The sequence below is a fragment of the Anomaloglossus baeobatrachus genome, chromosome 2 (genome assembly GCF_048569485.1).
Source record: "Anomaloglossus baeobatrachus isolate aAnoBae1 chromosome 2, aAnoBae1.hap1, whole genome shotgun sequence".
Taxonomy (NCBI): domain Eukaryota; kingdom Metazoa; phylum Chordata; class Amphibia; order Anura; family Aromobatidae; genus Anomaloglossus; species Anomaloglossus baeobatrachus.
The window spans coordinates 290,530,598-290,543,337 of NC_134354.1; the positions used below are offsets into that span (position 1 = coordinate 290,530,598).

The 12,740-nt window shown below is 52.1% G+C and overlaps 1 protein-coding gene across 1 annotated transcript in view; it reads left to right on the top strand.

Annotated features, from left to right (window-relative positions):
- KDM5B (lysine demethylase 5B) overlaps positions 1-12,740 on the top strand; it is a 153,487-nt gene that overhangs the window by 40,914 nt on the left and 99,833 nt on the right. The window contains exons 6-7 of the mRNA XM_075335848.1: positions 3,206-3,325; positions 3,413-3,509. Of these exons, the coding sequence (XP_075191963.1) occupies positions 3,206-3,325; positions 3,413-3,509 (217 nt within the window). The remainder of the gene's footprint in view (positions 1-3,205; positions 3,326-3,412; positions 3,510-12,740) is intronic.

Here is a 12,740-nt window from a genome sequence, read left to right on the forward strand (position 1 = left end):
GATGTAGCACGATGGGGAGTGCGCAGCATGGGGGATGTAGCACGATGGGGAGTGCGCAGCATGGGGGATGTAGCACGATGGGGAGTGCGCAGCATGGGGGATGGAGCACGATGGGGAGTGCGCAGCATGGGGGATGGAGCACGATGAGGGGTGCGCAGCATGGGGGATGGAGCACGATGGGGAATGCGCAGCATGGGGGATGGAGCACGATGGGGAATGCGCAGCATGGGGGATGGAGCACGATGGGGAGTGCGCAGCATGGGGGATGGAGCACGATGGGGGGTGCGCAGCATGGGGGATGGGGCACGATGGGGGGTGCGCAGCATGGGGGATGGAGCACGATGGGGGGTGCGCAGCATGGGGGGTGGAGCACGATGGGGAATGCGCAGCATAGGGAATGGAGCACGATGGGGGATGGAGCACGATGGGGGGTGCGCAGCATGGAGGATGGAGCACGATGGGAGGTGCACACCTCCCCCCAACACACACACACACACACACCACACACACAGGGAACCACAAACACCGCCATACACAGACACCCACACACACAGACAACGCTGCACACACACAACACCCAACACACAAACACCGCGGCATACATAAATATACGCACATACCGCACAACACACACATTGCACAAAACATACCTCCCCCCCAAAACACACCACACCCACACAAACCGCGCAACACACACACACAACGCTACAGACACACAGCGCTCCACAAACAACGCAACACACGCAACACACATACAACACCGCTCTCACCCCCCGCCACACCCAGACAACACCCAGAACATGTACAGCGCCCTACACAAACACTTGGTAACTACACACAACAACATCTATATATATAACAAAAATCATACATGAACTACACAATACGTAAATTCTAGAATACCCGATGCGTAGAATCGGGCCACCTTCTAGTGTTATACTAACCGTTTATTTTGCTCCTATAGCAACACTGACAGGTATTTATAGCCTATAGCTCCCAGCTCCATTCAGTTTAATGGCTGTAGGATTTTGTAGCGTAACTTCAAAGCACGGGGTTAAGTCTTCCCGCCAAAACAGTCTGACGTTCCCTGAGTCACATGGAGTGTCTGTGCATCATTTCGTGATTGTAAATGCGACTGTGCGGATTCCTTTAGTGGACACACACACACACACTGAGCTTATATATATATATATATATATATATATATATATATATATATATATATATATATATATATATATATATATATATATATATATATATATATATATATATATATATATATATATATATATATATATATATATATAAATATAATATAATGCTCTAATGTGGGGTGTAGTCTGCTGGAGTACAGGTATAATAGTCCTACATTGATGGCTTCTTTACTGTGTCCCCATAGATTCTGCAAACCTTGCTCTATAGCAGGGGTCTCAAACACGTGGCCCGCGGGCCCGTGCCCCTGGTCACTATCGCGGCCGGTTCAGGGGCCGCAGCCACTGTCTGCACTTTGTTAGATGAGTGTTTTGCCGGCGCTGCGCTCTCAGAGGCAAGGACTGTGCGCGCGCAGCGCCGGCAAAACAACCATCTGACATAAATGGCTGCGACCCCTGCACCGGCCGCGATAGTCACCGGGGCACGGCCTGCAGACAGCAAGAAGCAGAGGTGAGGAGCCGAGGGAACGCGGGACAGGTGAGAAGAATGGTGTTTTTTTATTTTTTGTGTATGTGAAGGACGGCACATTAACCCCTTAGCGACCTATGACGTACTAGGTACATCATGGCTCCCTGGTACTTAAGGACCCATGACATACCCAGTACGTCATGGAGAAATCGCAGCCCCGGTGGCTGCGATCGCCGTTTGCATTGCCAATAGCAAATACCTTACATTCGGGGAGGAGGGGACCTCATGAGGGGTGGTGTCTCCTCCCCGGACCTACGGAGGCTGTGATTGGCTGTGCGGGGTTCGTCAGCCAATCACAGCCACTGTAATGTTACAGCCATTGAAAATGGCTGTAACATTGAAATCCAGCCCTGATCAGTGCAGCTGTAGCACCGATCATTGGCTGGAGCTGGGTGACCTCTGTTTCACCCGCCCCCAGCTCTGATTGGAGAGACCGGCCTTGTGACCGATCTGTCCAATCACTGTGGATCTGGGGCCGGAGACCGCCCCCTCAGCTTCACTCCAGCGTCTATGGGTGGAAGCCGAGAGCGATCGGTAAATTATAGCGCCCCCTTTCACAGGCCGCCACTGCCCCCCCCCCCCCCCATTGCTACAGGATGGGGACATTACTATAGAATAGGGACAAGGTGGGCACATGACTATAGGATGGAGACAAGGTGGGCACATGACTATAGGATGGGGACAAGGCTGGGCACATGACTATAGGATGGGGACAAGGTGGGCACATGTCTATAGGATGGGGACAAGGTGGGCACCTTACTATAGAATAGGGACAAGGTGGGCACATGACTATAGGATAGGGACAAGGTGGGCACATGACTATAGGATAGGGACAAGGTGGGCACATGACTATAGGATAGGGACAAGGTGGGCACATGTCTATAGGATGGGGACAAGGTGGGCACATTACTATAGAATAGGGACAAGGTGAGCACATGCCTTTAGAATAGGGACAAGGTGAGCACATGACTATAGGATGGGGGACAAGGTGGGCACATGCCTTTAGAATAGGGACAAGGTGAGCACATGACTATAGGATGGGGGACAAGGTGGGCACATGCCTTTTAGAATAGGGACAAGGTGGGCACATGACTATAGAATAGGGACAAGGTGGGCACATGTCTATAGGATAGGGAACATTACTAAAAGATGTTGGCCAAAATTTCTATATATTGCTAATTGTAACACTATTAGTTACAAGAAAGGGATAAAATGTAAAAAAACAAAATAAGGCATGACTTTTTTTTACCATCAAATTTTTTTTTTTTTTATATATTTAACCAAAGAATGTGCACATTTGTTATAATAAAGTGAAAAATGTTGAAAATCAGTGATCCAAAGGTGTGTAAAAAAAAAATATATGGTACCAATAAAAATGTCACTTTGTCCCGCAAAGAATGCGGCCCCCCAAATTATTTTTTTCCTCTGTGCGGCCCATACACCCAGCCGAGTTTGAGACCCCTGCTCTATAGTCTGGTTTTGTAACTTGTGGTTTTCACTTGATTGATTTGTTTTATTGTAGAAACCAACTTTTGTTCCTGATGTGAAAGATAAGGAGTACAAGCCTCATGATATCCCACAGAGACAGTCTGTCCAACCTTCAGAGAACTGTGCCCGACGGGCTAAACGTATGCGTGCAGAAGTAGGTGCCATCCTTCCTCCACTTGACTTCTAATACTGAACTAATCACCGAACATATGTAACTAGACCATATTATCTTCCCATTCAGGCTGTTAAGATTAAAGTTGAACCAGAAGAAGTGCCAGAATTTGGACCTCGCACTTTACGCCGAAGGATGGGATCTACTCCCTCCGTGTGTGAAACTGGTAAGTAATCAAGTGGAGCCGTATTATGCATTTAGGTGATCGGACTTGTTGAACAGGTGTTCCTGGGAACGCTCATTCCTCGTTATCGGCCCTTGTAAACATGCCGGGGAACACTGTGTGATCGAGCAAGACACTTGTTCATTTGGCGATTGGAATCTTTACAGCAGCACATCTTCTTCTTCTGTACTGATTCTGTATGGGGACAGAACAATTTTATTAGTTTGTTCACATCAATGTGATGAGGTGCCGCTGCCTGATGTGGCACACCACTGTCTCCAGCTCTCTCCGGCTGTCACAATGGCCTGATGACGTTCACAGGCCGCTGTCTGTCCAGGTCTGACCTATGTAAGGGAGGAGAATATTGTGTGCAGGTAGTGATATGGGCAAGTAATGTGCATCTGAAGCTGTAGAAATTCTAATTAATGGGGTTCTTCAGTAGTAGTAAAAAAAATAAATAACAATGTCATAAATTCCTTAATACATTTAATTATCAAATCATAATTTTATATAAAGAGGTAATCAGTATAGAATTAAAATGGCTGCCTCCTTCTTACACTGACAGAAGAATGTCCTAGAATGTTAGGATAGGCGCCTGTGAATATTTGCAGTAGAAGCTCTGCCTCCATTTATTGGTAGGAAGATGTGCTTTCAGTGAATCTTCTGATCTTATACTGGAGATACTTCAGGTGCTGTGGTAAGAAGGGATTGCTTTCATACCAGGAGTGGTGCGGTAAGATGAGGCTGCTAATACTGCTGTCCTCCTACCATTTCTGAATTCCAGTACATGGTGTAAGAATCTCTAGGTCACTGCAGTGGAGCTTACTACTGCACAAGCTCAGACACCTGTCCTAACAGTCTAAGGTAGAGTTGGGCAACTAATTTTCTTGAGGGACTATAAAAGTGACTGTTGTGCAGGGCCAAACCAAAAAACTGAAATACATTTTCCTCAATATTAATATATTATAATTTCTAATAATATGAATGGTGTCACTTAATATTGAGCAGAATGAAGAATGCAGACCCCTATCTACCCCTTGAGCCCACACACCACATAGCCCTCCTATATACAACCAAACATCACATGCATAGAAAAAATAAAAACTTCTCACCTTGCACTTGTTCCCCCGGCGTTCTGCTCCGGTCTCCGGAGGCCTGGATGTGTCCCTTGGGTTGCAGTTGCCCAGGTCTGGTCTACAGGTATAGTTTTTTTCTTTTTTTGCAAAATAAAAACTGTTTTTTACAGTATCAGTAAAAGCTTTGAGATCTCAGAAATGTCACGCACATATTTGAGGGTTTTTTCCTAACTGAATTGGAAAGCTGCTCCGTTTTTGGAAAACTGAAGTTTGGAAAGTCTTTCATCGTTTTTGCTGCATTTTTTCACCAGAGCAGAATGAAAGGCAAAAACCGCAACCAACAGTTTTTGCAGCATTTTTGTTGAATAAAGCTAACTTTATTAAACGTATTGAAGGCAAACGACACACATAATCTGTACCAAAAAAATCAGCAAAAACACAAAACTTGGTCTTTGTAAGCAGCACCTTTACTGCCAAGAGGGCAGGTTTTGCCTGCAGCGAAAAAGCAAAGTGTGAACAGAGCCTTAGGTTATGGTCACATGTTGCGTTTTTGACGCAATTTTTCTTAACGTCAAGACCTGCTCTCTGGGCAGTAAATAATAAAACCCCAAAAGCTGCCTCCAGGTTTTACTGTGTTGTTTGGCGTGCCATTTGTCTACACTACATGTTTTAATAAGGTTAGTTTAATTTACCACAAAAGCAGCGAAATCACAGTGGTGAAAAATGCTGGAAAGAATGGACAAGCTGCTTTTATTTATTTTTTTTTCCAAAAACACAGCAGGTCTCCATTTATCTGGAGGAAAATCAATAGCAATCGTATGCATCGGAAATCTCAACTTTTGCTGGCCGTGTATAAAGCTGCTTTTAATTTGCATAAAAAATACTCATGAACAAAATGCTGCAAAAATGCAAGTTGTGAACATGCACTGACAGACGCCTGTCATAGGCTAAGAGGACAATGGCCATTTTAATTCAATAATGATTACTTCCCTAGACAGAATTATTGATTTGCTATTTAAATGTATTTTGGAATCCATTTTTAATGACATTTTCTTTATTTCTTCACCGTTCCTTATGGCAGACCCAGACCATGGGTGTATAGCTTCTGCCTCCGGAGGACACACAAAGTACTACACTAAAAAGTGTAGCTCCTCCCTCAGAGCATATACACCCCCTGGATGACCAAATCTAGCCAGTTCAATGCTTTGTGTTCAGGAGGTCACACACACATGCATTCTCATCTGATTTTTGATTTTTGATTTCAAAGAGTTGGAAGAAAAGCGGGTCCAAACTGGAATCCCGGCATGTCCCTTCTCACCCCACTGTGTCGGCGGTGCTGTTAAGGTTGATTTTACAAGGCTGGAGCCTTACATGCCGCGCTCCTTCACCATCCCTCGGGCTCTGGCTTGAAGTGGGAGCCATCACGGTTCTCACTGCTTTGCAGGAGACCGGTCTCCATCCGCAGCCCTTTCAGGACCCTGCCGGACGGAGCGCTCACCCCTCAGGGACCTGGCCCTGCGTCTCATAAGCTAAGTATTGAGACGTTATTGAGGGGTCCCTTGTACATTTATTGTGGGGAGAGTGTGTTATTTCACTTTGCTGTGATTTCCGGCCGGTTCTCTGGTTTTGTCCTGAGAACCGCGCCGAGGGTGCCTGCTCGTCGGCCGCATGGGAAAATTTAGGCCCCGGCTTCGGCTGCGGCCTAGTTTCGTTTTCACTGCCCCTGCATGTCAGTCATGCAGGGGACAGTGCGGCGCCGCCCACCGGCCGTTCAGCTCAGGGGAGGACACTCCTCTCTGAGGAGATGTTTCCCTCCCCTGTATTTCTCCTTGGCCCTCCGGTTCCCGCTCTTGGCCTAATCCCCGCCCCCCTCCTCACTCCGGCGCCATTTTATCAGCGTTCACACACTGATCGGCGCTGGCTGCTGCAGCTCTGCATCTGTCTGGGGGTCAAAGCTGTGGAATCCGGAGGGCACACAAAACGGTCTGGTAAGCCACAACCTCTGGTTGTGGACTTTCTTATACACTCTCTGGGGGTCATTCTGAAGGAGTGTGTTCTTTACTGCAGAGCCTCCACCTCAGCAGCATGTCTCACACTAGGAGCAAGGCTGCAAGGCTGTACTCAATATGCACTGCATGTAAGCTCATACTGCCTGAACCGAGCACATATCCACATTGTGATGCCTGCTCTAACATGGTGGTGCCTCAGCCTGGAGTCTCCCCAGGGGACCCTCCGGCTGCTCCAGCCCCGGTGGCTGAACCCCCGGCTTGGGTAGCATCGTTTTCTAAAGCTATCTCCCAGTCCTTTGCCGACTCCATGGGACAGCTGTCCCGGACTCTGCTGACCATGCATCAGCCCCCTACTCAGGGCGCCTCTGCTGCTCCGACTCGCTCTGCAGAGCTCACAGAGGATTTTTCATCTGTTCCCGGACCCCGTCCTCCTAAACGGAGACGCAGGGACTCTTCTCCTTCCTCGTCCCACGGCTCTGATTCACGAGCTGAATTGCAGGGTGTCAGAAACCACCGGGGGGGTCACTCAGAAATCCCCCGCGCTGGCTACCAGTACGTCACAATCGGGGGGTAACAAGTGGGGGTCACCCCTCCTTTATACCTCCCGACCGACAGACAGAGCACGTGACGCGCTCTCTAGCGCCCCTCTTATAGTCAGGCCAATTATGGAATTGCCCGACAATAAGCAAGGAGGCCGCTATACTACTTATGCCGATTATTGAAGGGTCCCCGGTGAGAGTAAGGTATATATTCCCCCGACCTCCGCGGGCGGAATATATAAAATCTCCCCGAATCTCACTGGCCTCCCCACAATAATCCTTGGCACAATTCGCTGCCACCAACCGATTTACGGTAACTATTAGCCGAACACACAGACGTGGGATTCAAGATCGAGATAACAGAACAGCCCAAGATTAATTATATAATTTAATCAGCCTAAAGCACACTAGAACTACAATATATACAATAGGGAATCTACAGAATATACAGTTATGTCAGAGTACAGTTACAATCAAAGCATGGGTTACAAACAGGCATACACAGTTCCAGCAGTTACCTTGTTGCGTCTGGCCACAGGGGGGCGCTGTACCCAGGTTTCTAGGATCCTTCCCACAGATGTTTCCTACACGTGCCCCCAGCGAGAAGAACGCTGGAAAATGGCCGAAGTAGGGTTATCAACCTGGGCAGATCCAGGTCCCCTCCTACCTTCGTGACCTCACAGGGAACACTGCTCCACCCCTGGCTTGAGTTATGGACAATATCCCAACATGGAATATGGCCATAACTTTGCCTGGGAGCGTCGTAGGCGGACGCCAATGCTCTCATTGTGACAGTTATGAATTTAGCTACAGAACGAGGGGACTCATGACCTGTCTGCCAGTTCCCCATTGGCTGATATCACGCCTGGGGCATTTCCCAATGTCCTGCTCCCATAAAAAGGGGGTGCCGGCATCGTCCACATGCGGAGACACCATTTTTATGGTTGCCATATTTATCGGAAATATGGCTTGCGAGATATGAACCATTTTTTACTGGAGTCGTTCTGTCTAGCTAGTTCCATAGCCTTGCTAATGAGATACAACTCTTGTTACAGGGTGACGGCAGGGAGTCATCCTGTGTCCATTGTTCCCACACCACCTCATTTCCATATCACAGGACATGGCCATGGAGGTGTAAGTGGAACACTGAGAACAAGAAGGGAGGGGGCACTGCCAGGGAGTGATGAGGGATTATGACTGGAGTCATAATTCATCTTCATATCCCGGGATTTGCCTCACACCTCCCCCCTTTTGAGGGCGCTAGGGGGCAGCACACTCCGGTGTTCCCCCGTGCGCCCGTCCGCGACCTCTCCTTGTCGGGACAGCCCGTCTGCGTTACCGTGGTCACGGCCCCTTTTGTGGCGAATGGTGAAGTTGTATTGCTGGAGCGCAAGGCTCCATCGCAACAATCGCCCATTCGTCCCAGAGACGGTGTGCAACCAGCTGAGGGGATTGTGGTCCGTCTCCACGATGAAGTGGCGCCCGTATAGATAGGGTTGCAGACGCTGCAGGGCCCACACTATGGCCAGGCACTCCTTCTCCATCGTGGAATAGGCAACTTCCCTTGGTAACAGCTTCCTGCTCAGGTACAAGACTGGGTGCTCTTGGCTCGCAGAGTCCACCTGGCTGAGCACCGCACCGAGGCCGAAGTCACTGGCGTCGGTCTGTACTACAAACGGCCGCGTGAAGTCGGCTGCCTGTAGCACGGGCGGGCTGGACAGGGCGTCCTTTAGGGCCCGGAAGGCTGTCTCGCAGTCCATTGTCCAATCGACTGCAGAGGGCAGCTTCTTCTTGGTGAGGTCCGTCAAGGGCTTTGCCAGGCTACTATAGCATGGAACAAACCTCCTATAGTACCCAGCGGTCCCCAAGAAGGACATCACCTGCTTCTTGGTCCTGGGGGTGGGCCAGGATGCGATGGCTTCCACTTTCTCAGGCTCGGGCTTCAGTGTTCTCCCACCTACCCGGTGACCGAGGTACTGGACCTCGCTCATGGCCAGCTGACACTTCCCCGGCTTGATGGTCAAACCTGCCCGGTGGATCCGCCTGAGCACCTGTGCTAGATGCTCTAGGTGGTCCTCCCAGGTGGGACTGAAGACGGCAATGTCATCCAGGTACGCGGCCGCGTACCCTTCAAGTCCCTTGAGCAGGGTGTTGACCATCCGCTGGAAAGTGGCAGGGGCATTCCTCATCCCGAATGGCATCACCGTGGACTCGTACAGTCCAAATGGGGTAATAAAGGCAGAGCGTTCCCTGGCCTTGCGAGTCAGGGGGATCTGCCAATATCCCCGGCTCAGATCCATGATGGTCAGGTACTGAGCCCCGGCCAACTGATCGAGCAGGTCATCGATGCGTGGCATTGGGTACGCATCGGCGACCGTGACAGCATTGAGCCCCCTGTAGTCCACGCAGAACCGAGTGGTTCGGTCCTTCTTAGGGACGAGGACTACAGGCGAGGCCCAAGCGCTGTTGGATGCCTGGATCACCCCCAGCTTCAGCATCTCGTCAATCTCCTGGCGCATGTGTTGCTGCACCTCCAGGGAGACCCGATATGCTGAACGCCGGATCGGGGGATGATCCCCAGTGTCCACGTGATGGACAGCCAAGTCAGTCCTTCCGGGCTGGTTGGTAAACAACCCCCGGAAGGGGTGTAGGGTGGCCCACAGCTGGGACCGTTGGTCCTCCAAGAGCTGGTGGCCAACCTCCACATCCTCAATGGATCCGCCTGCCCTAACCTGGGCTAGCATATCCAAGAGGGTTTCCGCTTCTCCCTCCTCGGGCAGGTTGCACACGGGGAGCGCACATGCCTCCCGCTCATGATGTGCCTTCATCATGTTCACATGGAAGGGCTTCCGCCTTCCACGGGCAGGGTCCAGGGTGACCAGGTACGTTACAGGGTTGAGCTGCTGGTACACGAGGTATGGGCCTTCCCAGGCTGCCTGAAGCTTGTCCTGTGGTACGGGGACCAGTACCCACACCTTTTGACCCACTTGGTAGGTCCTCTCACAAGCGTTCTGGTCGTACCAACGCTTCTGATCGGCCTGGGCTTGAGCCATATTGTCGTGTACCAGTTGCGTCAAGGCCTGCATTTTGTCCCGGAAGCGCATGACATACTCGATAACCGACACTCCAGGGGTGGCCAAATCCCCTTCCCAAGCCTCTTTCACCAGAGCCAGGGGGCCCCGCACACGTCGCCCGTACAGGAGCTCAAACAGTGAGAATCCTGTTGAGGCCTGTGGAACCTCCCGGTAAGCAAATAACAGGTGTGGGAGATACCGCTCCCAGTCACGCCCATGGGAGTCGACCAACATCTTAAGCATCTGCTTTAAGGTGCCATTGAACCGCTCGCACAGGCCATTAGTCTGTGGATGGTACGGGCTGGCCACCAGATGTCGCACCTGGACTTGCTTACAGAGGGCCTCCATCAGCTGGGACATGAATTGGGTCCCCCGGTCAGTGAGCATTTCCTGGGGAAAACCCACTCGGGAGAAAATCTCCAGCAATGCGGTGGCCACCTTGTCAGCCCGAATGGACGACAAGGCCACTGCTTCTGGGTACCGGGTGGCATAGTCCACTACCGTCAGTATGAAGCGTTTCCCGGAGCTGCTGGGGATGGCCAGCGGGCCGACCAGATCCACAGCCACCCTCCTGAAAGGCTCATCGATGATTGGCAGAGATACCAGTGGGGCTTTGGGGCGTGGCCCCGCCTTCCCCACTCTCTGACAGGTTTCACACGAACGGCAGTAGGCAGCCACATCGGCCCCCATTTTTGGCCAGTAGAAATGCTGGTTTAACCTGGCCTTGGTCTTAGCGATCCCTAGGTGTCCGGCCATCGGAATCTCATGTGCGATCCGCAACAACTCCGTCCGGAACGGATAGGGTACCACCAACTGTCGGTCCCTGGGCCACGCCTCCGGTGAACCCTGCTGGACCGTGGCCCGGTACAGCCGTCCTTGGTCCCAGACCACTCGCTCCGGGTCCGAGTCCGAGGGAGGCTGTGCCGCCTGCTCCTTAAGAGCTTTCAGGCTGTCGTCAGCTTCTAACGCTGCCTGAAACCCCTGACTAGATGTGGCCAGAATCGACGAGACTGTCACATCTTCAGTCAGTACCCCGGGACCTGTGTCCTGGCCTCCACCTGACTCGGCTGCCACTTGGTCAGAAGGGGAAGAGCTATCGGACCTCCGGGAGGCCCCTTGGCTTCCAGCACTCCCACTGCGGGTGACAGCGGCCACAGCCGCTGCGACCGTGGGTCGTGCCTGCTCCTCCTCCGTTCCTGACCAAGTCGCCGGTTCAGGCAGACCGACCTGGCTTCCTGACACCCCGGTTGTGGGGGAACCATGCACCGAGATCTTACCTGGGAGCACTTCCGCTCCTGGACCGGCCCCAATCTCACCTGCCTGTTCCCCTCCTGCAGCAACAGAACCCCGCTGTGAAATCTCTGGGGACCCCACATTTGCTGTGGTAGCCCCCACCCCACACACTTGTCCTCCCCCCGCAGCACCCTGCTCTCTGCTTATCCCTGCAGAGGGCAACAGATCCCAGCTCACAGGCTGATTACTTGTAGAGGCATTGTCACACCTTTCTCTGACCCCCTCCCCTCCTGTCACAGCTGCAGCTGCGTGTGTGTCTATGGTGTCTGTGCAAGCAGAAATATCAGAGTTCACTCCCTCCTCCCTTACATCATTCATAGATAACACATTAACATTGTCCGGAGGCATGTCAGTACTGGCTGAAGGTTCAGCCCTTGGTTGGGGCCCAAACTGGGAGGTTATCTGCCCCAAATCTGTCCCAAGTAGCACGTTTGCAGGGATCCGATCAGTTACCCCCACCTCCCTCACCCCTCGCCCTGCGCCCCAGTCCACATAAATGTCAGCAACAGGCAGCGCCGGGTCAGTGCCTCCAATCCCGGAGACAGCGAGGGTTTTTCCAGGGATCAAGTCTTGGGGGGACACCATCTCAGGCCGCACCAGAGTCACCTCCGAGGCGCTGTCTCGCAGTCCTATGGTCACAGACCGGCCGACGGTGACAGGTTGGAAGCTGTCCAGGGACCTACCACCACCCCCACCCACACAATACACCTTGGGCGGCCCTTGGGACGGAGCCGGGGCCTTGGGACGCTGAGGGCACATGGCCTTGAAGTGTCCAGGTAGGTTGCCACGGGCCTGGAGAGGGGAGTTGAGGGGGACACCCCCTGCAGTCTAGGGGCAGGTGGGGCAGTCGCAGAATTCATCTTACCCCCTCTCCAGGTGCTGCTGGTGGCCGCTCTCCTGGCCTCAGGGGCCCGGTTGTTGGTGTAGTCATCGGCAAGGGCAGCTGTAGCCGTGGACCCCTTTGGCTTCTGGTCTCGGATGAACTGGCGGAGATCCTCAGGGCAGTTCCACAAGAGTTGCTCCGTGATGAACAAGTCCAGGATCTCCGGTCCGGTGGAAAGCTGCAGGCCTTGGGTCCAGTGGTCGGCAGCTCGGGCAAGTGCCCGCCGGTGGTCAGCCCAGGAGTCCTTTGGTCCCTTCTGTAGGCTCCGGAACTTCTTGCGGTAGGACTCTGGAGTGAGGTTGTACTGTTGGATCAGGGCCCGCTTGATGGTGTCGTAGCCCTGATCTGCCTCAGCAGGCA